Raw genomic sequence first — 27,223 nt, 5'->3', positions numbered from 1 at the left:
TATATACGTGGGTGCATTCGTGTGGAAATAATAGAGAAAAAGTGTTGAAAAATGGAATACGACGATCCTTTGATTTCGTTTCATGTGTGACGAGAGTGACGTTTCGGGGAGAAACAAAGCGTCTTCCATAGATATCACAGATATCTCGAATTCATTCTGATGCTTCTTCTATATTTTATTTTTCCTCGATGCAAACGAGCATTACGTCGGTGCTGTACATTTTTATTTTACCCAATCGTAACATTTAGCGGATGATCGCACTAACATCCGTCCTTTTGACGTGCTCTATGTGTCTACCTATGCTATTCGTATACCTATAATACACTAAAGAGAAACTGTTAATTGAAATAACGAAATAGCGTATAGAGATGACGCGGTACAAAAGGAAATTTTGCCTTAAAACATTCTTACGAGTCGATAGATTAAAAAGACTATACACAAATGACGAAATGTTAATTGAACAAATTTGTTCGAGTATCTTTTTCATTATAGTATCGTGTTTCTACTTGTTCGTTGTTTAATTAATTCGTTTCACGTATCTTTTATTCCTTTGAATTATTTTCTGCCTCAGTTAACGGCTGCTTCGTACTTAAACCGGGAGCTGGCTTGCAGCATTCGTTGCACGTAATAATAATCGAAGCATTTATCATAATTCCTTTCTCTCTTCCGTTTTACTCCCCCGTGTATTTCCGTATAATGTTTCGACATAGGCAGATCAAACGGTTCTCTCGGAAGCAAGACGTATAAAAGTGACGACAAAGAGTATGTACCGACAAAGTTAAAGGCAATTGACCGCGACCATTTGGCGGAATTGCCGTTACGCGTTTATGATGAGATAATTATGCAGTGTATTTCAATTAACAAAGGAAATGTATACGAAGTGAAAGGACAAATCAGATGCTTTTGTGATATAACGTGAACACTTAACAGCCGCTGTAATCGACAAATTTTCGTACCTGGTGAAAATGCAAAGTAGCACTCTTTGCGATTGATTCATTTCTGTACGCTCCCCGCTTGGTATTCGTTATTACGCTTTACCGAATACCGTAACGAGCATTATTTACACTAAAAATCTCCCATAACTCTATAATTAAAATATCGCGATTGGTAGTTAAAAAAAAAAAAAAATGAAACACCTAAATTTATATAAATCGCGAATCACATCGAAATCTTATTTTTGTTACGATATTTATTTCTTAAATAATGTAATTTATTTTTTAGACTCATCAAGTTTACGCTAATTATAGTTTCTTCACTTCGTAGCTATTAACCATGATTTTTAATGATAGATTTCGTGAAAGATAATTATCGATCAAGTACGATTTGAAAAATATTGAACGAATAAGTGATGGTAATACGAGGAAAATTGAATTTTAGATAAGAAACAGAAATAGATAACTAGATACAAGAAATCGAGGCCTAAATTACGGTATTGCCATTCTTTTGGTTAAAGGGAAGTATAAAGAAAGAAGTGTTACACCAGGTGCCTTATTTGTCCATATCAACATCCATCATTTTAAACACCCCCATGACCCTAAACTTGAAAACCAAAGGAAAGTCTAGAAAGAGCCTAACTCAGAACCTCCTCTCCAACACTTAAAGAACATAAACAAATAAGACAACTAATGAAACATTTTTTTCTTCGCACAGCCCCTTAACCAAAAGAACCCTAAACTACCCGTAACAGTACTTACGAATATCCTTATTTGCGAGCCTAGTCACCCCGCAACGTGCAAGGTGTTCACTTGCGTACGATTGAACGTACGAGGGGAAGAATAATCACGAAGCTGTACAGTGTAGAATACGATAACGATGCCCTAACAACGGTGTTAACAATATATCTGGTCTGTCTCGTGCAGAGATCGCGATAACACCCCTAAATTATCCTGTGTACGCCCCTAATCGAAAAATATAGACGAGTGCGAGTAGTTTTTAATTGAGTAAAAAAAGCAAAAAACAAGAGCGTGAAACACACTCGTATCGTGAAATCTTGAACGATGGCAATGCGAGTGAAACGCATACGGTATACGTGTGGATACGCGTTTATCATTGGTGCACGTAACGTAAATTAACCGGGTTAGGGGGGGGGGGGGGAGGAAAATGATAACCGATCGTCACGTGTATGCGTGTTGTATAATTTCTGTACGCGTATGTATGGTATATATGTATACATACGTGGGTGGGTGGGTGTGTATACACATATATATACATGCATGATATAAAACGAGCATTAAAAAAAAAAAGAAAAAAAAGGAAAATGCATAGAACTCCGTGCGTGCGTATGTGTGTATTGATTGTAAAACGGCGCGCCTTGGTAATTAACAAGAGAGAAAAAGAAAAGAGAACAAAGAATTATAGAGAAGAATACGACGACGTGTTTTTTGCGTATATGAAATACTTGAACTCTAACAATTTTGTTTTACATTTGTCCCAATTAATAAACAGAATGTGCATGTGCCTGTGTCCTTTGCTTCTATACGATGCCCTTACAAAATTTTTAACGCTTCTTATCACACACCTCGTAGTGATACTACCGCTTTGCATTTTGTTACGGCTGCGATCCGACGATCATTTCTTAACCATCATCACCACTTTATTCTTATCTATCTTTCGTTCTATTCTTTCTTCTGTTCGTGAGTCTGCATAAAGATTGATCGTGACACGATCATCAGAGACACACAAAAATTAACACGTGTTAATTTGCTGCAACCAAGACGGTTATTGTTGGATCGTTACGCCACGTTATTATTGTTCAATTGTTTATAAGTTTTGATTCATACGTTAATATGAGTACCGCGGATTTTCTTTCTCTTCTAATTCTTAATTGAGCTCCTTCTCTGTCTTCTCCTTTGCCTAATGACCATCAATTGTACCCTTGTCTAGCTCTCAAAGAATAATTAATAAAAAAATTAACTTCAGTCTGTTTGAATGAAAAATTATTCATTACTTGTAAATATGTTCGACTCTACTATTCAATTTTGACACTCGTTGCCAAATTAATATTTATTATAGAATTAGAAACTTAAAATTATTATAACAAAATTTTCCATTTACCAAGATGCATTATTAATTCGTATAAAATTCAAGAAAGGGTTTAAAAGAGCTTGGCAAGGTACAAGGTTGGTTTGAACAAGGACGCAAAGGGCGTCTAATACATACTATAGTTCCTTATTTAATAAATTACACCTAAATCGACATACTAGATTAATCATCAGGTGACTTCAATGAATCTGACAAGGTTTCCTCTGCCTTTCAGGGGCCACCAGGATTAGACGGCATGAAGGTGAGCAATCCTCGGGGTGACCCGTTTAACCATACATTATATTTATGATTTTCGGATCCTCGATTTCTACGCTCCACGCTACGATTTCGTCATTCTGGCGTAGATTAAGCTGGTTGCAATGTTAACGGTATTGTTTAATTAGATGAGGTATAGAGCATAGTGTTCGTTAAGTTTCTTAATACTTACAGGGTGCGCAAGGTGAACCTGGCACAAAGGGTGAAAGAGGGGACCCGGGACTACCTGTAAGTATTTTTCTAATTAATTATTCTATTATATTCTACAAAGTCAAACTATTTTTTTTAAAATAGAATTATTTATTTTTCTATTTAAGATTATTTGATTTAGCTCATTTCAAAAATTGTTTTTAGATATACTTTAGGTGAACTAATTCCTCAGCAAATTAAACATTTTCAATCGGATCTTAATGAGGGAAATTACCAGACCACTCTGTGTGCAGAGTACACAGAACTCATTTCGTGTCATTAACATTCCGAACCACCTAACGGTGCAAAATTCTAACTTCCACCAAACTTGGCTTAATCTCGATATTTTGCTGAGGAATCAAATCCTTAAGATTCGAGACTAATAGAGTAGCTAATTTAGTATCAAAATACTATAAAAATAGCTGGATGAAATATCTAAATGCGATCGTGGCGGGAATTTATTTGTACACCTAGTGAATACTGATTGCAGGCTAATGATTAGATCAATGAATTCTACATAGCATCGAAGCAGTTTCTGGCATATTCACAAAGTGCTTTCGCAATTCGATGTTCAGCTGGTATCACAGCAACGGTTAAACGTTCAAAACGATATTTCATCCGGCTGAAACTCGATTACACTGTCGTCGAGACACCAACGACACATTCTGTTTGTCCCCAGGGTACCGATGGAATTCCTGGCGCGGAGGTACAGTGGCATTCGATTATCGCTCGCCCCTCGGTGTGACTGCGACACAGTCTAACCAGCCCGGGGTAACGATGATACATCTGCCTGATCTACCCCGGGGACTACCCCCAAAAAAATTCGTCTCTTTACTTCCTTTGCACGAAAAGAAGGGGCTGGAATTACGTTTTGCGCCTTTCTCCCTCTTTACATCAAAGATATTTAGCATGAGCTCTTTTTTATTGTTCTTTTAAATATCGTTGAAAACTACTTTGATAGTGTTTTTCATTTAACACATTTCGACATTCGTACACGTTCAATACATTCTAATGAGAGTACACTTTGATTCAGCATGTTTGTATGAACATTTAGTTTATATTTAACTATAACTTAATTGAAATATTTGATTCAGATTAGATAAAAATAATTGCGGTCTCTTATGGTTCAGATTGTTGCAAAACAAGCATGAGATATTTCATTTATTATGAACACTTTGTCTCGTTGTTTCTGATAATAGGAGAAATGATCAGAAATAATTTCAAGATAATGTTTGTTTTAAAGAGGTAAATTCCTTATTTTATAAATAGCGAAAGGAAGTTTAAATTGAATCCTTTTTAAAATTACAAAAATTAAAAATATCTATTATACCTCTTTAAAATAAAATCTTTTCTTTTGATACACTTCTCTCAAAGTACCAAAGTCAATATCAAACTCTTAATAAATATTTTCAATAACTCTCTCTTATGAACATAGAAATAATTTAATCTCCTTAACTATTTTCTTCAATGGATTGACAATGAAAATAGATTCTTTTATTTATCCATTCCGTGCTACTAAAATTCGATCAAAGCAGTGGACGTTAATGTTAAACAGAGGGAGAAGCGCAGAATCCTCTCCGTTTTGATCTTCAGATTGGAGAATGTAAACTAATCATTTAATAGAAACGCGAAATGTGGTCAAGTAAAAGGGGCTAATCCAGCAGAAAATTGCTTCTTCTACTGGTCCACAAATTCGTGATCGTAGTCACATGTCATGCCATTGAAAGTAACTTTCGTCTAAAAAATGTTCTATAATCAAAGTTCTTTCAACAATACCTACGTAAACGTAGAAAAAAATAGAAATTGAGAGGCACGACCGTCACTTAACAAATAAATTCTTTGACGTACCAATTCCAGGGACCGCAAGGGGAGAAAGGTGCTAAAGGCGAATCTGTGAGTATTGACGTAATTCGACTATCAGTTTTAACTAATTGGGCAAGGAAATTGTAGTTCGAAGAGCGAATTAATTTATTGTACGATGTAATTGTCTAATTGGTGAAAATTTCCGTATTCCAGAGCTAATACTATCCCTAACACAAAAATATTCGTCATTATTATATATTAATTCACATTTTGACGTGTTACCATTATCATTGGCGTTTTCATCACTATCATTACCATAAATACAACTTATATTATTATTGCTATGTTATTGCTAAAAATTAACATTAAATTTAATACCACTAAATCAGCGGAAGTCTCCCTGTTTAACAAGTATGAAGAACACTCGAGAAACAGTTTACCATACGTTCCCGATCAGTAATATTAATTTTCAATTAATCGATGCGAAATTATCAACCGATTCGAAGGATAACTTGATACATGTGTTTCTGCATCACGCATGCAAACTAAAACCCAAATTTGCATTTCTCCCTTCTTATATCTTCGTGCTGAAAGAGAAATAGTAATTGTATAAAACGAATACCACGTATGCTGCCACCAGCGTGTACTAAAAATATTCCATAAATTTTCTGTAATTGTAGCAGCAATCCAATTATTTCCCACGCGATACTTGAAGAAAAAGAAAAGGACAATTCGAGTTATTCAAAGTACAGAAAATCCCTTGACGCCTTTTGTTGGACGTTAATGCTCAATTGCGTATTCTGCACAATTAATTGGGTATTATATAATGCATAAAGAGAGTCTTTCTTGTGCCTGGCCTTTTTTGCACGTTCGCGAATATTATATGGCTGTATGATATTTCTACATGCTGAAGCATTTTCGTGTATGAATACAGGGACCGCAAGGGAAACGCGGTAGGAAAGGCGACAAGGGTGACAAAGGAGATCAGGGTGTACCAGGCCTGGATGCTCCCTGTCCATTAGGGTCCGATGGACTTCCGCTAGCAGGATGCGGATGGAGACCACCTCAGGTATTTCGTTTCTCGATCAATTTTTAATTAACATAACAGAAGAGGGTGTAACGTATTATCTTCTCCCTCCTCCCATCTTTTGGTGTTTTAACATTCCTGAAACATAAAAATCTTCTGGGTTAGTAATAAGAAATAATGATAACTAATCGTCGATTATTACTAATCATTATACGATATTTATTTTTATCAGAGGAAAATAAATGGGGATAAATGTGATTATTTAAATAGATAAAAGAAAAAAATTGAGTTAGGTGCAACGAACGCTTGGATTATCAATTATGCTTAGCAGGACATCACTAGCACCTCAATACCAGCAGTCGACGGTCCCGAACCAGCAGAAACGGATTATGAGGAACCGGAAGAGGAATACGAGGAGTATACGGACCCGAACGGAAATCTAGCCGAGCAATAATGCTCATTGTGCGCTGCCCTAATCACTACCAACAACTACTACCACTACTACCACTACCATCACCACTACAACCACCAAAACCACCACTGCCATCGCCCTCATCACTCGTCTCACCTTGCTCTCCCAAACTAACGTGGTCCTGGTAATTGCAAATCCCGTAGTTATACTAACGTTGTTTGCATGGATAATATCAGCGAAACTACACGCTTCTAAGTAACAAAGTATATTTATTTTTGTGAGAAGCTTTTTAGTTCTGCAACTTTCCTTCCTTTCTAACTCCATTTTTACCTATATGCCTTATGTTAATCAAAGCTTGAATGTTTATGACTACGTTTATTCTTATTTCCGCTTTTATACAAGTAATCTATTTTATTTTAAAACGTAGAACAATGCAAAATTTACCTATGAAGAATTTGAAGAAATTAATGATACTACTTTCATATTGTTAATTACCAAACCTGTATACAATTCTTTTGATTATTATAATCAATACTAATAAGTTATTAATGATAATACTCTTGGCTGTCTATCTACGAAAGGATAATGACCAATTGCTTACAAATCCATTCGCTTTATTTTCAAGCACGACAAGGTATCTTACGATTGTAATTAGCCAGTAATCATTGAAATGCATAAACGAATATGAATTTGTGTTAAACGAATAAGCACTTGTACTTCTATGTTTCAAAAAATCGACCGATCTTTCGTCTTTTGAACGTGAACGAATCTTTCACACTTGCTTCGAACTTCGAAAACTATTCCTTTACATTATGTACAACAGGATTGTTTCTTAATGTTTTCAGAGAAGAAGAAATATTCTTCACGATTGGCTGGAAGAAGAACGAGAAAAAGAAGGGCAGTGATACAAATATATTAAGGAAGATAGCGCATATTTTCAAGGACCTCTGTGTATACTCCATCGTGAAAACACGGCTCATCTAAATTTTGACGTGAAAAATAAAAAGAAAAAAAAAAAGAAAATACCGAGTTATTTAAGAAAAAGAAATATATATATTTTTTTTACGTATATATATATTTTTTTTTCTTTCCCTTGGCATATACGAAGCGTGTATGCCAAAAACGATCATCTTGCCATCGAGTGTTGTAAATAAGTGTACTTACAGTGTTTAGCGTCCGCAAATAGTGCGTGTACATAAATATTTAGAGCTTATTACTGCGAACGCGGATAGAACATCAATATAATTTTACTGACGGCTCGTCTGTAATGCAAACATAAATGTCAATATAAAATGTCAATATAAAAATACATCAGTATCAAAGTATCATTTGCACAACGTAATACGATGATAGTTGTGGAGAAAAAAAAATAAATTATTCATTTATTATTACTCATTAGCTACGAACACGTGTTAATTTTCAAAATGACGAATGAATTCTTTATGATATTTATGTATGTTATGTAATAAATAACGCAGTAAGGATTGAGATATCGATCATCGTAGTACAGTTAGTATGTAAATGAAATCGATGACGAAAAGTTGTTAATTTTAATTTCAGAAGTATCGTTACCTTCAACGTATATCCATAGAAATTTCAAGTAACGTTACCCTTCTGAGTTTTATTTATTTTATTCCTTTTTCGTTTGCTAAGGCGCAACCCAAATACATTTAAGCACAATTATAATATTATGTATTATATATTCTTCTATTAATTACGAATTTTACTGCACATCACTATGTTTTTAAGATATTTTTTTTAAATTTAATTTAAATCGCATCGCATTGAGAAAGTTCAATTTTTGCAAAATCATTTTCCATCGGAAAGTTAGATGATTATTACAAAGAACAGTTGAAATTTGTTACTTATGTGCACGATGCCATTAAGCGTACCTGTGTAATTTTGTTGCCTACGGCACACCCAATAAAGTGCACATTTTTGCATAGTGGCAAAAAGGAAAAGCAATTTTTATACAAATATCAGTTAACAATGCATATCTTTATATAATTTTCATCTAGATTAGCGATAAAATCAACTGTAAAGCAAAGGAGTAATGTGTACACATTGTCAATACTATTAGGTATTGTAAAATAAATTATAAGTACATGTATATCTATGGTTTTCATATTGGCGTATAGTAAATCCCGAGTTAGAATTACTTATATAAGAAACGAAAGAAGATATTCTGAAAATAAAGAGAAAGTTTGAAAAAGCAAAAGATTAATTTATTTCTTAACGATTGAACGAACGTAGGTACTACTTTCTATTAAGTTGTAGGATATTGTTGCTAGGATGGTGACTTCTTTTTCTACAAGGTGAAAAATAATACTAGTTAGATTACAAGCAGAAACATTATACCGAAACGTTTTAAATAAATGATTCATTTTTTTATTGTAATTCGTATACAATACAAAACGAGAATGTATATTGAAAGCTTCATTTTGCTACGAGTTTGAGCAACTTATATTTCTTAAAATATGGTTGTATTTTTTCCTTGGGATAAGGTTTCGTTGCCAAACACGTTGGAATGTTTTCAGGTTGTTCGATCCAGAGCTTATGATCAATCTCCTCATTTGTTAATTTCGAACGTAATTCATTTAAAGCAGTCTCATCTGGAATCTAATATCGATATGTGTATAAAAATATATTCATGTATGACCATATTATAAATGTCACCATACTCCTTCGCTATCTTAAAAATTGTATCACATACACACACATACACGCAGAGAAAATTGTGCACGATAATACATTTTGAATTCACGTCCAATAGTTATAATATTATACCATTCCTGGGTACACTTACTTCGAGAACAACTTTGTGCATACGATCTAAATCAGCAAGATAGGCTTGAGTGTAATTGTCATTATAAAAAAGATGAGTAACAGCTGTGCACGCATGACATGCTTGAGCTATAACTGCGCCTATGGGCCATCCCATTGTCTTTAATAGGTCTCCTCGTACCACGACATACTGAATTATCTCAGCCATTCTAATGATGCAGAAAGTTTTTTTCATTTTCTTAGAACAATATAAAATTAATAGAAACGTATAAGAGCAAACCGGATCTCGATGAATTATTAAATTTTAAGTATTCGTCGACGGAACTCTTTTAATTTTATATGTATTAAATCTAATGCAATTTACAATTCTTACATGATAAGTGCCAAATATACATATAAATAAAAAAGAAACACGATAGAAAGTACTTTCAAAGTATTTATCTACTGAAATTATGTCTTATTTAGCATTTTAATATTTAAAGGTGAAATACAGATATCATTGTATTATTCATTTTGGCGTTGTAGTTTAAATCACAGATGTATTATTTATATAAATTGTTGTTATTAAAGACAAATTACTCATGTATAAAAGGTGTGTACGATGTATTTGTTACTCGCGAAACAAAATTTGATTATATACAAAATATAATAATAACTCATTATATACTTTGTTATATATCAATGGAAGCGTATTTTAATTCTCTACAAAAAAGTATTAAGGCGCTTGGGTCGAAAATTGATTAGTTCAAAAGATATCTTAGGGAGAGATAGGGAGAGCCTAGTGGTCTCTCCCTAAGATAACTTTTGAACTAATCAATTTTCGATGCAAGTACCCTAATATTTTTTTGTAGAGATTAACAAGATGCATTGATTGGCGTTTACAAAAATATGAAATTCCATTTTAAAAATTAAATTGACCTTGAAACCTTCGGAACGCTTCTACTTCCGGTATCGGTACATGCATCATGTGATGCTTTATTTGAAACCGTTTCATTTTACTAATGACATTTTTTTCTATCGTTTATAGTTTTTGAATTATATTTTAGCCCGGTTGCATAGGATAATCTTTATACTGTTTCATTTAACCGCGGTTGTAATACCGCAGATACAAAGGGCCAATTGTATAAAATATTACAAAAACTAAAAGCTATTTATTCATTGAAACTATATAGTGTGATGATAAATTTAGATTAAGATTAAGATCACTTAATCTTTTTAACTCTGGAGTTACAAAATATGTTAGCTATAGATCCAAACCACTCAATGATAATTTTCTGTGATCTTGAATAATCTCTAACAGTAAGATAACCTTGAAATCATTTTTGTATGATTAACCATAAAAAACTTATATAACATGCCCTCTTTATACCAAAGTTTTTATATAAATGACTTTTTGTAGTTCAATTGTTTCTGGAACAGTTTTGTATGACTCATTTAAATTAAACATGACACATACACATATATAAATAAAATTAGAACTATATTATATGTGAATCACGTGTTCAATGTAATTTCAAAAGTGAGAATAGATTGGTGAAATTAATGATAAAAATAATTACAATTTATTTCATTTTCCAAATAATTTTGTAACCTTTCATATGGTATACTATATGGTATACTATATGGTACTATACATTCATAATTACTGTATGAATAAATTTCATTTTAATTTTAGTAAATAATTGTGCTGACTAAACATGTATGACTAATTACGATTGCAATATTCTAAGCATACTAATTTAACTCACGTGTTACATTCATTAAACTTTGTAATTGGAAGTTTTGAAATACTTTCATATCGGTGTAAAGTTGTAAGTCATGCTTCTAGCACAACCTATACTAAAATCATGAAACCTCTTTATCAGTTCTCGGTCGATGTTATCTTTATTTGAATAAAACTATATAAATGAAGATATTAGTAACACGTTGTTCTCTTTATTTCTACAATTTTCTGTAAAAACTACTTCATTTCTGACGTCAGTTTTAGAACATAACAAAATACTACTTCTCTGCAGTTACATTTCGCAAAATCGAACTGGTGTTATGTGGACCTAGAGATTTATTCTTATGCCCATGGTATGTTGGTAAGATTGGTAACTAGTGGTAATTCTCAAATTAACGAGAAAACAAAGGCTTCTTGAAGGTAATAATTGAAAAAAACAATATAGACATATATTATTTTTTCCTTGAAATCATAAAATAAATATATCAGTGATTTAAACTAATGAATATGAACAAAAATGAAATGAACAGTCATTGACAAAGTTACTTGAAAATAGAGGGCAGCATAGATCTATAGATGGCGCAAATAAAGCTCTTCATTTGCAATTATTAAATACCAGGTATGTTCCATTGAAACCGGTTACCGGTCGCATATTTCTTTGTGAGTCGACGAGCACGTAGGACGTCTCAGTGAACTGTAAAGTAGACTTTTTGCTACAAAGAAAAGGTATTATTTTCATATAATTATTGCATCTGAAAATATCATTATTACTTTACATTAATTTTTAAAAAACTTGCAAAGTAATTTCTCACTTGTTTCTAAGTTTTCAAATATAACTGTTAAATTGCAAAAATGTAAGCCTAAGCCCAAAAAATGGAACAGTTTTATTCGTTATTTCATTCAATGTGAATTAACGTTACATAATTGAAAATATTTCCCATATGAGCTATGTTCTATTGCTTGGAATAGACTCTTTATGGAAGGTTCTCGAATGCTTAGAATGCTTGATCATAGATAAGTTATACACGCAAACTTAAATTGCGACGCCACTGTATTAGAGACCAATCTATTGATGTCAGGTATATAAGATTGCATCACGGAATATGAAATTGCACACATTGTAAAGCATTTAAAACTATACTAATTGATTTGTCTTACATATATCCACTAATTAATGACAAATTTTATTCCGGCGAAACATGTTGCTAACTTATTTACATTTATTATACTTTTGTATAGTCAGCATGATTGATATAAAATTTTTGTCATGCTGTAAATAAATTATTATTCGAATCATGTTATTTCATTTATACATGGTATAGTTGAAGTTGTTGTATTAAATAACGTACTTTTCGTACTTCTTGCGTTTTTGAACTGGCCTTGAATGTAACTACCAAGCTTTGATTTTTCCACAATTATTGCCGCATTCCTTTATGCATCATATACATTCCGGCATATTTAATTATTTACAGATTAAATAGCGTTATTTATTATGAACGAAACTATGTATATATATACCGAAGTTCAATTATTATAAATAATTCGTAAAATAAATAATTTCTAAAATAATTTGCCTACGTTATTTTTACATATATATAACAGTAAAAAAGTAGTTTTGAAATATTTTACGAAATACTGTACATTTTAGTACTGTGATAATAATGTTACACTTTATGTAACATTGATAAGTAAGAAAGCAAGTAGGATAAGCTGGAATATAGTACTTAAAATTGTTTTTGTTAACAGTAACTTAAGTAATATGAACAATCCAGTGATAGAAAAAATATGTGTAGCCTATCACTGATTTTCATTGTAAGATTGTTAATTGACTGTAGCCATGTATAATACATAAGAGTATGGTAGGGCATAATTGACCTTGAGTCTTTTTAATGTATAAATGATTCTATATTATCATTACTACTCTAATATGCAATAAATAAGTACAGTTACAATCAAGATCTTAAATCAAGTTATTGTAAGGTCATTTAAGGTTACCACAGTATTAGCTTCTTTTTGTCACTCCACTTTGATACTTTAACCTTTTATTTTATCTTATAATTTTTTTTTATTGTTTAATAAAGTGCAGTATATACTATGAGGAAATGATCTTGTTTGTACAGTATTTTATATAAATGTGATTACAAAATTTTGATTATGGCTTAGTATGTATAATACCTGAAAACTAGAAACTTCATATTTATTTGTTCTGTCAATAAAATAGCAGCATCCTGTTAATTTTCTTTTTGTATTTCAGATATAAGAGGTAACTATGCCAGTTCCAGCTATTCAGAAACCAGCTCCGGCTTTCCGTAGTACTGCAGTTGTCAATGGACAATTTAAAGACATCTCTCTTTCTGACTATAAAGGAAAATATGTTGTTCTTTTCTTCTACCCATTGGACTTGTGAGTACTTAAATTTATTATCATGTTAGTTAATTTTTTATTTGTCAGTATATTGTGTAATAATAAAGAATAATCTGTGTTTCAGCACATTTGTTTGCCCAACTGAAATCATTGCCTTCTCCGATCGCGCTCATGAATTCGAGCAAATTGGATGCAAACTGATTGCAGCATCCACTGACTCTCACTTCAGCCACTTGGCATGGGTAAATACCCCACGTAAACAGGGTGGCCTTGGTGAAATGAACATTCCTCTTCTTGCTGATAAAAGCGCTAAGATAGCACGTGATTATGGTGTGCTTGATGAAGAAACCGGAGTTCCATTCCGCGGTCTTTTTATCATAGATGATAAACAACACTTGCGTCAGGTTACAATTAATGATTTGCCGGTCGGCAGGTAAGATACAGTATGAAATCTGTTTTTCGTATAATCCGTAATGATATTCTATTGCTATAATAAACTTGGTTAATTACAGATCTGTTGACGAGACATTGCGCTTGGTTCAAGCATTCCAATACACAGATAAACATGGAGAAGTATGTCCAGCTGGCTGGAAACCAGGAAAGAAAACCATGAAGCCTGATGTTAACGGCTCAAAAGAGTATTTTAAGGATCAATAAATTAATAAGGATATTCATATTTTAGAAAGACGACTTACGTCTTCTGTTACATTTTTTTTTTGTTTCAAAAAAGAATCCGTGGTTATTCCACAATGAATAATGTACCGAATATCAGTTGTTTTTATTTCTTAAAATAAATGTCTTTTGTATCTCTTGTGTATTTCTATTCGTTTAAATATATCGTATTTTGATACCTATGTCTTGTATTCAATGGGGTTACGTATCTATGAAAATTATTATCGATCATCGAACGCTTTTTAATATCGATTTAATTTGGAAAATTTGGGAAGTTTAATTTGTATGTAAAACGAACAAATTTGTATAATGTGCAAATGATATGGTGTATGTTTCTCAACGAATTTGTTAGTTCACTAATGATATAAGACAATACTTGTTACATTTTACAGTACAAGATGACTAATGATTGTGAAACTATCATAGCTAAAACAGGTTAACAGCTTTTAATCAAATCTAATGTCATAAGTGTTTCTTCAGTTGAAAAAGAAAAACGAAAATTTCATTATTATTCCAGGATGGGGAATCTGTCATTATTCCATCATTGGAATATGTGGAATGTGTAAATTCGCAGAAGCTTGTGTGCTTTCAATTATCCTAGTTGTGGTTCCACTTTTGGCATGTGATTTAAGTTTACCTACAGGTCAAGCAATTGCTGTACATGCTGTATTAACCTTTGGTAGTGTATATGTTCTCTGTTTCAATACCAATGTACATGTGTGTTGAAATTGTTGAAATAAAATGTATGATCTAGGTATGGTTATAGGAGCCTTTCTATTTGGAGCAATAATTGATGCATATGGGCGAAAAAGATCAATTTCTCTAACTTTAATCGTTATATTTTGCTCTATGATTACCTTATCCTTTGCACAAGCTACTTTCTTAATAAACTTATCGCTATTCGTACTTGGAACAGGGTAAGTTTTACCGGCTTTCTATTTACAAAATGCTAATTAACATTGAAAAGAAAATTATTGAAACAAACATGTAACATCAATGTATTTAGATTAGCCGGTAACGATGTGGTTTTAAAAGTCTATTTAATTGAACTTTTGCCCATGAAACAACGAGGCTCCTCCTTAGCTGTCTTGGACATATTTGGAATCATTGGTTACATAGCAGCTTTGGGTAAACATTATAAACTTATATCTCGCATATAAGTTTGAAACTATTCGAAGTAATTAGTAGTAAATAATTACGTGAATTTGTATTATAGAATATTCACATTGAAAATCATAAAGTTCTAAATATTTTTTAAATATTTTATCATAATTGTAAATAGGATTTTCATGGTTGCTTATGCCTTCCATCCTACGATTTCAAGATAACAAGTTTCGACCAAATTCTTGGCGGATACTTGCTGGAATAGGTGGTGTGCCGAATTTAATCATGGCATGTGCAGTTAGTTTATTACCAGCAAGTCCCAGATACATGCTTTATCGTCAACGGCAGGAAGAAACACTCGCAATACTTCAACAGATGTATGCAATTAATACATCGAAACATGCTAATACTTATCCAGTATGACAATTTTATATTAATAATTTATATTAATAATGTCCCGTTTTATTTTACAAGATTTTATTATTTTAGTCGAGCAATTTCGATAATTGTGTGCGATCAGATGAATGGAACGAGATCGAGAAGAATGGTATTTTTAAAACAATAGAGATATTTTGTCTGAAGACATGTAAACGTGTTGGAAATATATTTGAAACACCATTCGCACGTATTACCATATTGGCAATTATTATTAGTTGTCTGCAATTTCCTGGGTAATAACTAATGTAGATTATAGATGATGTACATTAAATTATGTATAACTTCAATAATTAGAATCGCTTGGTTCGCACTATGGAAAACCCAATTACTCGAAGGAATGGAAAATTTGGATAAATCCAAAGAAAATAATTGTACTATCGATATACAGAATATGGTAATGGGATTTTTACACAATTGTCAGGAAATAAATATCGATCGTTTCGAACTTCTTTTGTATCTATCCTTGAGCTACATACTAGCGGAGATTTTACTGGTAATTGGAATCGACACTGTCGGCAGAAAAATATTTCTTGGTAAATATTCTATTTTCTTTAAATTATTTGAATCCATCTAATTTGCAATGCTGGTCACCGGTGACCTCTTCAGTAATCATATTAATGCTTTTTTCATTTTACATTATATTACATCATTTTTACTGTATTTTCAGTATTTTCGGGATTAATAGGAGCTGCAACATGTCTTGCTTTAGTATTTACAGTTCACCATGTAATGCAACTCGTTCTTTCAATGACTACTCTAGCAACGTATGCCATTTGCAATACATCAACCACAATATTAATATTGGAGAATTATTTTACTGGTATAAGGTCGGTCATCAATATTTTTTCTCACAACAAAATAAAAATTTTCTTTAATTTCACTTACTTTTAGAGGTACCGCTATCGGATTTACAAGAATACTCCCACATTTGCTCGACTTTTTTACAAAACTCTTTTTAAACGTACACTGTTTCCACAGTATTTTCTTCGTATCAGGAATGCTACTGAGTAAGTAAATGAAATCTCTGATTTAAGCTTCAAGATGTTTACTCGATGTACTGAGATTAATCTAACGATTACAGGTGTAGCGGTTGTTGGATTGCAAATGCCTGACCTAACCCGGTTACCGATGCAGGAATAGCCTGTTTACGTTTTCATTTCTAACATAATCTTAAATAACCCGAATAAATTATAAATATCTCTGGGCGGATAATCCTAGTCTGAATCCATCGAATCGAATACCGATTTCTCGAAGAAATTTCATTCCTCCTTTCCACGAATCCAAAAATAATAAAACAGTATCATGCTTAAGAAAACCATTCGAAATGTGTTGTTACAACTAAAAAGAAAAAAGATCATTCGGAATCTACACAGTAGCTCAAACATGTAAGTGTTAACATCGGCGCGTCAGTAAGTAAACATCATCAATGAAAAGTCATACCAGACTCGCGTACAGTAGTTATTTTAGTCGAGCCTATTTAAACCAACAGTGATGTAAAATTAGAAAAAGACAAAGTTCCTATCATTCCTGGAAACAGTTATCGTTGTATTTCAAGCGAACACAGACGGTTCCTTAGAATTCGGTCGAAATAATAAAAATCGTGCGGTTGAAAGATAATCGTATCAATATTTAGCGGTGCAGACTCATAAGAAGAGCGGCCATTTGAGAGGGTAGCACGAAGTCTTCTCGACGTCTATTTTCGACGAGAACAGGAAGACCATCCTCTTCCACTGGTGAGTACGCTCGCGCATGCTCTCGCGGTGGATCACGAATAACGCCCTTGTATTCGTTGTAAATACGAATGCCGAATGCTCGCTACCGAAAATAATCACGCGACGACGCTGCTGCGATTTCGGACCGCTTCTTCCGCGACTCTCTTGACGCCGCCAAACGTAAAAAATGCATTCCCACCGAGAACCTTCCAACTACTCCACGTAAGATCCGCCAATGTCCGGATATCGTTAATAAATTAAATAAAAAAAAACCTATCTTAATTAATCGTATGTGTTCAGGTGAATCAGTGGTAAAAAGTGTAATAAGTGTTACAATAATCAGTGCTGTTCGTAGTTTGTTAAAACGATGAAGATATAAATTTTTAATCATCAAATTAATAATAGAAGAACTTTGTATCTAATGAGAAAGTGATCGAGAGTCTATGGATTGAAGCATTCTAAATTTAGATTAATTAAACAAAAGGTACATCCGATACATGTGAAAGCGTTTCATTGCAACGCCAAATGGCTGATAATGTCGATGATCCAAAGATCGAGAAGAAAATCGGTCGCAACCGCGAACAAAGGGCGGTACCAAGAGCGAGAGACAAAGTGGAGGAGAAACAGTTACCTGTACCTCCACCGGACCCATGGGCGAGCCCTTGGTGCGCGCAAAGTTCACGGAACCAAGCGGAAACGGCGCAGCCTCGTAGCCTCGACGAAGACGAGGACATAATCGCGTACTTGACGGACTTTGGCACACCGCCTCTCGAAAGTCAAACGTCGGAATGCCCCTCGAGGAATTCCGCCACCTCCACCATGGCTATTTCGAATCTCTACTTGGACGACACGTTCGAACATTTGGATCGACTTTACGCTATCACCGAGCAAATTCTTGAACTAAGAAGCCGGAGTTCGAAGTTCTTCAAAAGAGTAAGAAACTTGGAGAAATTAAAAGTGCTTCGAAACGTCGACCGCAGATTGGAAAACGCCTTTGCGAGGGATAAAGATAACATGAACGATGTCTGCGACGAGGACACTGGTTTCGCTGAATCGCTTTTAGACGCTATGCTGTCAAATTGCAGGGATCCGTCGTTTCAGAGACGGTATATTAGGTCTTCCTCGAGACCAACGAGAAGTAAAATTGACGTCGAGAAACAAACTTCGGTGGATGAAGTTTCTGGGAGCGCGCCTAAAGTCTCGAAATGGACTAGAGTGAAAGCTGCTTTCAAGTGGGAAAGGGCTTGTACTAACGATTTGGAAGCGATGGATACCGTGGCGACTATGACGCCGACGAATAAGTATCATAGGAGTTTGGATACTGAAACTGGGGATTCGAATAGTACCCATGTTTTTTCCTATGGAAACGAAGCTTGCGATGGAGGAACGTCTTTTGGGAGAACTTCGTCTGCCTCCTCGTCGAACGAAGGATCTTACGATTGTACGAGATTTTTATGTTTTATCCTTGTTTGGGAATAATGATTTAACCCTTCGTTACATTGCGTTCTTATAGAAAATTATAGAAGACGGAAGGTTGCAAATTCATTTACATATTGTAAGGTTCTAAAATAGGTATTTAGAAAGTTTGAAATCAAATTTTCAAAAATTTCCACTATGAAATTTGCAAGGTTTCTAAGTGATATTGCTATTGTTTAACAATAGTTTGAAAATTTCAAGCACAGAAGTAACACAGAACAGAAATGTTTATGTATATCTTTGTCCAAAAATAATCGAGGCATGTCGGTGCGAAATTGTACAACAAAAACGATAGTTACCGGTACTAATAAAAGCAACATAGATCATCTTCCGCAATTTTGGGCAATAAACCTAACTCGCATAAATAGATTAGATAAATATCATGATTCATTCTTGAGTTTCACTATACCGAGGGGGAGATCAGTTATTTTTTTCCTATTCTTTTTATAACTTTTTTATTGAAGCATTTATTGACCTATGTTTATACAGCATTTTTTCTTTCTTCTACTAATAGAACGTGTAGTTTGTCTGGAGAATTTCAAGATACGTCTTTTATAATTTTCTATTTCAAATTCAACAACGAAGATATCTTTTCATTATAGAAAACGAAACTGTATAGGAACTTCTATAATGGTAATTGATTTTCAGATTTACAGAAGAATATTTCAAATAATTTGGGATGTCAATCCTTGAAAATGAAAAATGAGAAAAAGGTAGAGTGTACGAATCAGAGAAGTCAATCCCTTGATGAAGAGATCGTCACCACTAATGCTGAAGATCATAGTCTCATAAATATGGTAAATACAAAAATTGAGATCACTCAATTATAAACATTTAAAACATATAAAATTTGTTTATCAGGGAAAACCATTGATTCGTGTAACATCCGAGAAGAATCATACGATGCATTCCATGAACAGAATGGATGAAAGGGATACGGATTTATCTTCGAAAAGATTCACTCCAACCTTAACGATTACAATACCTTCGCACGAGGAAGAAATGAGGTGTTTGTCCTCACCAGATTCAAGCTCGCCACTTCCATCCAGTGCACATACTTCCGGTGGAAATTCTCCGCAGCATAGGAAAATGCATCGGGAATTTTCTATCAACAAAGATTTTAAACGACAGGTTAATATTAATATTACTAACTCCAAATGAAGTCAAACCTTTATTCTATTAATTTTTCTATGCAGCAATCAGCCAACGAAGAATCCACAATGCTAACATCAAAAACTCAGAGACAAAACTCGAAATGGAATAAAGTCAGACGAGCATTCTTGACGAATTCAACCCTGAGTGTTCCACCTAATCTCATCAGAGTTGTTTCCAGACAAATGATCCTTCAAGACGGTAAATCAAATTCTTATCGTTTTCTTTTATTTGTGGCTTCAAAAATACAATTATCCAAATGTTCCAATAACGCCTTGTTCTTTTTATGATAAGCTTTCATGAGATCTAACATCGTCGCTTTATGATAATCCAGAATTTCGCGTTGAACCTTATCGATTTTGTTTAAACCAAACCGCACACCCTCCGACGTTTTCTCCAGAATTTTTTCTGCATACTTTCCATTCTCCTCGATGCATTTCTCCAATGCCTCGGAACTTTTGCACTTTCGACAGGAAAGTGCCAAAGACTTAGCACGTTCGATGGAAATTAGCATATCACGTTCTAAATTATCGATAATATATTGTATTCGATTAATTCGTGGTAAAACGTCGCATTGTAAATTGTTAAAAGCTTGTCGAGTTTGATGATGGAGAAGCATTGCTGACTTTCGTTTGCAAGAACCGAACGGTGGATCGAGAACCAATAATTTCTGAATTCTCTTTTTGATGTCACGAGAGAATTCATCTAATCGTTTTTCTTCATTATTTTTGGATATTTCTATGTTTTTCTTAAGATTTCTCAGTATGGATGATGATTCTTTTTGAAAGTCAGCTAGAATTGATTTTGCCTGATTCGTCAAATTTTGCTGGACCTTTCCGTAATTATCGACAACGCTTGTCACCTCACACTGAAAAATTGAAAGGAAAAGTTGTCGGTTCGAAAATTAATTTTTTTGGATAACTCAGAGGAGAAAGTATTGCAAATGGATTTATTACTTCTGGTGTAGAATCCGAAAACTGCCATTTACAACGCGCACATGAACCAGCTGGTTTTGGACACTGAGCAAGTTTCTCGGCATATTCTTTACACTTCGATAATACTGCCGATTGTGCCTTTTTGCGTGATACTTTGCTATCACATCCACTGTTACGCGAGGAAAATTTCGAAATATCGGTGTGAATTTCACGAATGACAGGAACGACAAATTTTGCTCTCAACATGCCAAATTCATGACTTTAAATACAAAATAATCGGGTTATTGATTTACATCGGCATAATTGAAACAAAAGAAGTTTGACAACCGTAGTATTTATCGTTAAATGTGTGTACAGTACCGAGCATAGTAGGCATTTCCAGGAAAAATGGCAAAGTCATTTATTTAATTATTGAAATAAATTTTCATGAAAGTTTAACTTAATAAAAACAAATATTTGGCCTAATACAATGTATAATGCAACTAAATACAAAACATATTATAATATTCTTATTGATCAACATCGATTTAATTAATTCTTTTGTATCTATTAGGATTAGAAGCACCATTGGCTTATGGCTACAGCAACAGTACGGAAGAGCTCCGGAAAAGCCCGTTAAATGCTCAAGCCGAGACTCGTCGAGATTACCGAGCCCTTCGAGAGAAACTGGGAGCAGAGTTCCACCGAAAATTAATCGAATGGGAGCGTTTAAAAAACTCATCTCCTCGCATTGCCACGAAAGACTCTCGCGAAGTATCCTCTAATTACTTGAATCCTCGGGAAGTCTTACCGTCTGAAGAGAGATTGGCGCCAGAGTTCCGAAAGAAACTTCAGGACTGGAAACGTACGAAAAAGGAACGACGAGGAAGTGCTCCGTTCGAGCAACAAAGGATCAATCGTCGTCGTTTGACCGATTGGCAGCTTTGGAGATCTCCATCGAAATCTGAATACAGAAATAAAGAAATGGCAGGGTCCCGTGGTAGCTGCGAAGAAAATGGGGATGGTAAATCGCACCTCGGTGAAGATTTTGTTCGAAAAATGGAAATTTGGAAAAGGATGAACGACGCGAGTAATCGTGACGCGAAACAAGCCACGCAATCGAAATCTAATAGACTTGGAATTTCTTCTGGAATTGACGAAACCGAGTTTCTAGCTCTGGAAAGGGTTGTCTCCCTCTTTGATAGTGGTATTGGAAAAGGACGAAGAGAAAGCGATGCTCGACGATTGGACGAATGCTTCGACGGAGATGTAAGGTATGGTATATTGTAAGGTAAATGTAAATTTTAAAGGAAATTTAAAAAATTCAACAATTTTCTTATTTTTCTTTTAAGGCCGTACGAAGGTGCGCAAAACATAAACGATACCAATGAAGTTTTAATTCGAACATCTGTAGGATCATATAGATTCGAAGGTATTTCGCGAGAATTCACGAGGAAATTGTATGATTGGGAAAGGTATCGTGGAATATCACCCACGTCCTCAACTTTTCGTCTTCTTGGACCTGCTTACGATCCATTTGCTAGGAACATGACTAATGAAACGTCGACTGTTACACAGCCTACGACAAGTACCTGTCATAAATACATTTTGAAAAAAAATTTCAATATATTTATTAAAATTAAAATTATTTTTAGAAGCTGGAAACGATGAACCATCGCTATTCAAAGTCAATGCTCTAAAAAGATCGAAATCCGTTGGTAGCGTGATAGAAGAAACTGTGCAGGATGAATTTTTCATACGTCGTTCGACCAGTTTACAGACATTTGATCATGCTGGAAGTAGATCGAAGGATAATAAATGTATTGATAATTTACCAGCATCTAGTAAGTATATCGTTTCAATAATCAATTTATCAATCAATAATCGACTTTTCGCTTTGATTTTCAGTCGATTCGCGAAGAACGGAAGACATAACCGAGGACATCGTTATGGACGATTCTGAGCCGGAAGCAATGATCGTCGACATAGAGGATGTCATAGAGGAAACTGCGAGTCCTTTGGAAAGGGTTCAACCCCATCAGACTCCTGTATATTCCGTTGCAGCGAGTGAAACGACTAGCATCGCTGTACCACTTGGGACAGTTACTTCTAGTCACGAACCATCTCCGATGTTTTTAATTGAAATCGAGGAGAATGAAGATCGAAAGCATTGGGAGTCGAAAAAGTGGAGTCGAAGGAAGAGTTTCTCGAGTGAAGATAGTTTGAGTACAGATCATTCTGAGTCAACAAAAATTTGGAATAGCAAGGATAATGTAGACTCAGAGAGATCGTCCATCACAGAATCATTGAATGGAAAGAAGAATTGTATAGGGGATAATGATGAAAAGTTTGATCGAGATTTAGATAAAGATTCCATGAAATCAGACAGTTCGATTTATTCCATGGAACTGGATCAAAAATATAAAGTTGCGAAGGAATCAAAAGGAATGGTTGAAAGGAATTACAGCAAATGTGAGAGGTACAGGAAAAGAATGCAATGTGTTTTAAAGAACTAACTATACTTTTGCAGATTTGTATGTTTTCAGGGAAGAAATTTCAAGTGTACAATCCGATGGAGATAATGGAACTTCAACTGTAAAGAAATATGGGCTTGAAGGTAAATTTAAAATTACAGAAGTCTATGAATATTAATATATAATATTATTTGCTAAAAGGTACCCATTTTTCTTTTGAATTATCATTTTTAATTTCCCATTGCATATATTTGCTATTTTAAAATATTATATAAACCTTTAGTAGCTAAGAGTTAAATAAAAAAAAAACATTCGTTATATTTGATTTCAGAAGCAGACGAAAACGAGACCGGGCACGGAAGGAATCTCGGAAATCATTTTGCTGCGAGCATAAAAGAGATGATGGTAGATTTTGTAAAATTTCGTATCGCATTGTTGTAATTTACTACTTGATGATCCTAGATATCATTTTATTTTGCTATTTTTTTTTTTCTTACCACAATCGAAACGAATAATGTAGACATTCCACTTACGATTAATTACCATTAATTAGACATAAAAGATTAATTACCACTTTGAATGTTATTTCTTTTGCTTTCGACCTTTGAGAATATTCGACTCGATTTCCCACCGAAACACGGACAAGAAGAAAGCAACAACGGAAAATGCATTTTCTTCAAAAGTAAGTTTTACCATAGCGCAATCACAATTAGCGACCTGTCGGTACAACCAGGACTTATCGGGCGACAAGAAGCACCAGCATGACGATGACGTCCATGAGGCTGAAAATGACCCAAGCAGCGATAACGGAAAGGACACAGCCGAGGCTAAGATGAAATGCGACAACGAGTATGAGGAAATTGATCTGAGTCCCATCAACCGTCGTTGCTGTTCCTCAACGAATGTCCAGCCGAATTACAACGAAGATTATGCGAATGCTTTATTGGAATCATCGAACAAATGTAAATTAGGTAATTTTTGTAAATTAGATTTTATATTTTTATTAGAAAAGAAAGATTCTTTCTTGTGAAAAAATATAATCAGTTTTAGATGAAGCCAAGTTTCCTTTATCTGAAATGGGTCTCCGCCGTATAAACCGAGACGATGAACGTTTCAACGATCACGAAAAAAATTACGGTGTGATCAGAGAGGAAATACACAATCGTCACACCTATCAAGATCTCTTCAAAATGAAATCGAACTTGCAAAACTGCAAAAATCCAGATCACGAAGACCAAAGTAGAACAAATTGCACGAAAAGAACTCCACCAGCTGTAACGTCGAATGAAACGAGGGAACAGCAGTATCATAATTTCGAAAATGTCTTCACTTCTGTAGTGTTACGTTCTTCGAACCCTTGCAGTGGTGAATATCTAGAACCAACCATCAGAACAACGCCTTGCACAGTTGCACCCTGTCGCGAAGAGCGTTGTTTCGAAAGGATAATCATAAACGAAGAAACCTTAAATAAAATAGTCGTACCAACAGCCAGTACAGGATGCGTGGATAAACTGAAAAGTTCAAAACCATCTGCAGAAAATTCTGAAATTGAAAATTCTATAGAAGGTCGTAATCGATCGAGCACCGATCGTGGAGTTCCAATCAGCCAGGAAGGAAGCTCTAAAAAAAGAATTTCTCCAAGTAGAAACGTTTTCATCAAAACAAAACGTATAATATTTTCTCCATTCCGAAAATTGGAGGAGCATTCAGCTAGCAGAAAAGAGAGTCTCGAAGAAGATCATTTATTTTCAATGAAAAGTAAAAGTAAATCCAGATCAGCCTCTCCAAAAGTGAACAGGCAAGATGTGTTATTAAGAATGTCTCTTTCTTTACCTTGGCCTCTTCGTCCATCTTCGAAAGATAGAGAATTGAAAATAAAAGAAAGTGATAAAGAAGAAAATATTGAATGCAAATCAATGGAGAGTAAAAGAAAATCATCAACCGCGTCTCAAACTAAAATTTTAAAAGAGAAGAATTCATGTATTGAAATAACAGAGAAAAATTATGAATTGAAGGAATCTGTTGAGAAAAAGAATCAAAGAGTAAGTGCATTAGTGCAAGCAACGCCTGATCAAGAAACCATTTCTGCTATTAGTTCTTCCAGTTTAAAAAGCGAAGGATCTTCTCCGAAATTCGATCCACAGTCTTCGGATCTTATTCACAAATTAAACATTTTATCTAATGCGGTGGCAAGAAGAGACGGTCGAACGAATACAATATCCGAGGAATCGTCCATCGAATCACACTTTTTGAGAATACGTCGGGCGAAGGAGGATTTCCTGTCTCGTCGAGGGGGTCCATTGTGTCATTCCGTGATGGAACCTCGATCACTCAAGGATCATGATTTTCTAAAAAATTCTGTTCATCGTTACGAGGATATTTTGGAGAAACAACCGGAGGAAAATGAAAAATTGTTGGATACGAATGGTATTTCAAAGGTAGAAGAAGTATCAAGTAAGTCAAAAGAAGAAGATAAAATGGATTTGTTTAAGAATAATTTATCAGATAATTCGGTCGTTTCTAGACCTGACAGGATAAAATCTGCCAGTGTTGGAATGATCAATGTGGATCCTGATACCTTTGTACGACTCACAGAGACCAATCGTGGTTGCGAGTCTCTTCCAAGATCGATTGTGAAACAGCAAGAACCTTTAGGGCCATTTGCGAAGATTGTTAATAAACTGAAATTCACGAAATTCATACGTAGTAAAGATATAGAGGAGGGGAATATGAATACGATTTCGAAATTGTGCAGGCAAAGTTTGCTGATCGATGTTCGAAATGACGTTGAGAAACCTTGGGATGATCAAAAAGGAGTCTCGGCAGAGAATATTAATCAAATGAGAAAAAATGAATAATTATGATTTTTAAATTGATACTAAACATTTGTAAGAAGTATTATGATGATAGACATTAAATAATGTTATACACACACTAATAGAACTCACATGTAATATTAAACAATTTAAAGGATTAAGTGTCTAATGTTTAAAAAGATTTGTTCGTATAGAAATATAACTACATGTTATTTACATTGTAATTGATCTTGGTAAATTGTATTCACTGAATTAAATATTCTAATATTTATCTCAGCACTTTCTATCATCATTTCTGTACTCTTTCGTTTGAAATAAAATGATCTATATATTTTATGTCCAAGGTGCTTAGAGTCGAAGAGATGCAAGTGATATTTTTTTAAACAATAAATCAAATTAGTTGCCAAAAGAAATGAAAACTACTTCATTTTCATGAGTCAAAGAAAAAATTTATGTTACTACTTTATACTCGCGAGTCGTAGCGTTTAGCTCGATATCGTTTTCTAAAAACTATCTTTTGATAAATTTTTAGACGACGATATCGATTACCAGGTCACACCACGTGGAGGTGGCTACGAGAGTGACCCACCCTAAAATCATAACACATAGAAAACAGACAATTAACAACATAATCAAAGAAAAAATTTATAAAATAACAAGTTAAATGATAAAATGTTAAAACAGAAAATATCATTAACATCATAATTTCAATAATAGTCAAGAAAATAAAAATTACAAAAATAAAATGCTGTAATAGAAAACATAATTATTAATATTACAACCTCAGTACCAATTGGGAAAATAAAAATTACAAAAATAAAATGCTGTAATAGAAAACAAAATAGTGAACTCCCTAAAACTATAAA

The 27,223-nt window shown here is 34.0% G+C and overlaps 6 protein-coding genes across 25 annotated transcripts in view; 4 read left to right on the top strand and 2 right to left on the bottom strand.

Moving 5' to 3' along the window:
• LOC117604130 (uncharacterized) overlaps positions 1-7,751 on the top strand; it is a 95,859-nt gene extending 88,108 nt beyond the window's left edge. For 12 of the 16 annotated variants that reach the window (XM_076691048.1, XM_076691049.1, XM_076691041.1 and 9 more), the window contains 7 exons: positions 3,257-3,283; positions 3,472-3,525; positions 4,166-4,192; positions 5,344-5,379; positions 6,224-6,358; positions 6,645-6,912; positions 7,574-7,751. In XM_076691048.1, the coding sequence (XP_076547163.1) occupies positions 3,257-3,283; positions 3,472-3,525; positions 4,166-4,192; positions 5,344-5,379; positions 6,224-6,358; positions 6,645-6,770 (405 nt within the window). In that variant the 3' untranslated portion in view covers positions 6,771-6,912; positions 7,574-7,751. The remainder of the gene's footprint in view (positions 1-3,256; positions 3,284-3,471; positions 3,526-4,165; positions 4,193-5,343; positions 5,380-6,223; positions 6,359-6,644; positions 6,913-7,573) is intronic. The other 4 variants (XM_076691040.1, XM_076691043.1, XM_076691045.1 and 1 more) reach the window with 4 other exon arrangements.
• A 981-nt stretch (positions 7,752-8,732) lies between these two features.
• On the bottom strand, positions 8,733-11,567 carry LOC117604136 (putative peptidyl-tRNA hydrolase PTRHD1). 3 transcript variants are annotated; one of them, XM_034323920.2, is made up of 3 exons: positions 11,072-11,212; positions 9,535-9,721; positions 8,733-9,347 (listed from the first exon to the last, which is right to left on the bottom strand). In XM_034323920.2, exons 2-3 carry the CDS (start codon positions 9,718-9,720, stop codon positions 9,165-9,167), a joined length of 369 nt encoding a protein of 122 aa, XP_034179811.1. In that variant the 5' UTR covers position 9,721; positions 11,072-11,212; the 3' UTR covers positions 8,733-9,164. The 3 variants fall into 3 exon arrangements, with proteins under 3 accessions (XP_034179811.1, XP_034179812.1, XP_034179810.1); XM_034323921.2 differs by lacking the exon at positions 11,072-11,212 and adding an exon at positions 10,882-11,015; XM_034323919.2 differs by lacking the exon at positions 11,072-11,212 and adding an exon at positions 11,261-11,567 and having other exon boundaries at positions 8,737-9,347.
• A 233-nt stretch (positions 11,568-11,800) lies between these two features.
• Prx2 (Peroxiredoxin 2) lies at positions 11,801-14,453 on the top strand. Its single transcript, XM_034323917.2, has 4 exons — positions 11,801-11,961; positions 13,490-13,638; positions 13,724-14,032; positions 14,112-14,453. Exons 2-4 carry the CDS (start codon positions 13,505-13,507, stop codon positions 14,254-14,256), a joined length of 588 nt encoding a protein of 195 aa, XP_034179808.1. The 5' UTR covers positions 11,801-11,961; positions 13,490-13,504; the 3' UTR covers positions 14,257-14,453.
• A 369-nt stretch (positions 14,454-14,822) lies between these two features.
• Positions 14,823-17,029, top strand: LOC117604132 (uncharacterized). Its single transcript, XM_076691055.1, has 8 exons — positions 14,823-15,188; positions 15,278-15,399; positions 15,554-15,792; positions 15,865-16,046; positions 16,108-16,346; positions 16,481-16,640; positions 16,705-16,820; positions 16,895-17,029. Exons 1-8 carry the CDS (start codon positions 15,013-15,015, stop codon positions 16,951-16,953), a joined length of 1,293 nt encoding a protein of 430 aa, XP_076547170.1. The 5' UTR covers positions 14,823-15,012; the 3' UTR covers positions 16,954-17,029.
• A 625-nt stretch (positions 17,030-17,654) lies between these two features.
• Positions 17,655-26,983, top strand: LOC117604129 (uncharacterized). 3 transcript variants are annotated; one of them, XM_034323893.2, is made up of 12 exons: positions 17,655-18,966; positions 19,650-19,798; positions 19,863-20,132; positions 20,198-20,354; positions 21,642-22,341; positions 22,420-22,655; positions 22,723-22,911; positions 22,976-23,546; positions 23,614-23,684; positions 23,876-23,946; positions 24,191-24,512; positions 24,586-26,983. In XM_034323893.2, the coding sequence occupies exons 1-12, from the start codon at positions 18,051-18,053 to the stop codon at positions 26,397-26,399; spliced, it is 5,466 nt and encodes a 1,821-aa protein (XP_034179784.2). In that variant the 5' UTR covers positions 17,655-18,050; the 3' UTR covers positions 26,400-26,983. The 3 variants fall into 3 exon arrangements, with proteins under 3 accessions (XP_034179784.2, XP_034179786.2, XP_034179785.2); XM_034323895.2 differs by having other exon boundaries at positions 17,656-18,966; positions 24,275-24,512; positions 24,586-26,982; XM_034323894.2 differs by having other exon boundaries at positions 17,657-18,966; positions 23,873-23,946; positions 24,275-24,512; positions 24,586-26,981.
• LOC117604134 (uncharacterized) lies at positions 20,349-21,393 on the bottom strand. Its single transcript, XM_034323916.2, has 2 exons — positions 21,110-21,393; positions 20,349-21,021 (listed from the first exon to the last, which is right to left on the bottom strand). Exons 1-2 carry the CDS (start codon positions 21,332-21,334, stop codon positions 20,368-20,370), a joined length of 879 nt encoding a protein of 292 aa, XP_034179807.2. The 5' UTR covers positions 21,335-21,393; the 3' UTR covers positions 20,349-20,367.
• Positions 26,984-27,223: the final 240 nt, after the last annotated feature.

Source organism: Osmia lignaria, chromosome 11 (assembly GCF_051020975.1).
Source record: "Osmia lignaria lignaria isolate PbOS001 chromosome 11, iyOsmLign1, whole genome shotgun sequence".
In the NCBI taxonomy this organism is placed as follows: domain Eukaryota; kingdom Metazoa; phylum Arthropoda; class Insecta; order Hymenoptera; family Megachilidae; genus Osmia; species Osmia lignaria.
The sequence above is the reverse complement of the archived record's forward strand: the minus strand, read 5'-3'. Positions and strand labels throughout refer to the sequence as shown.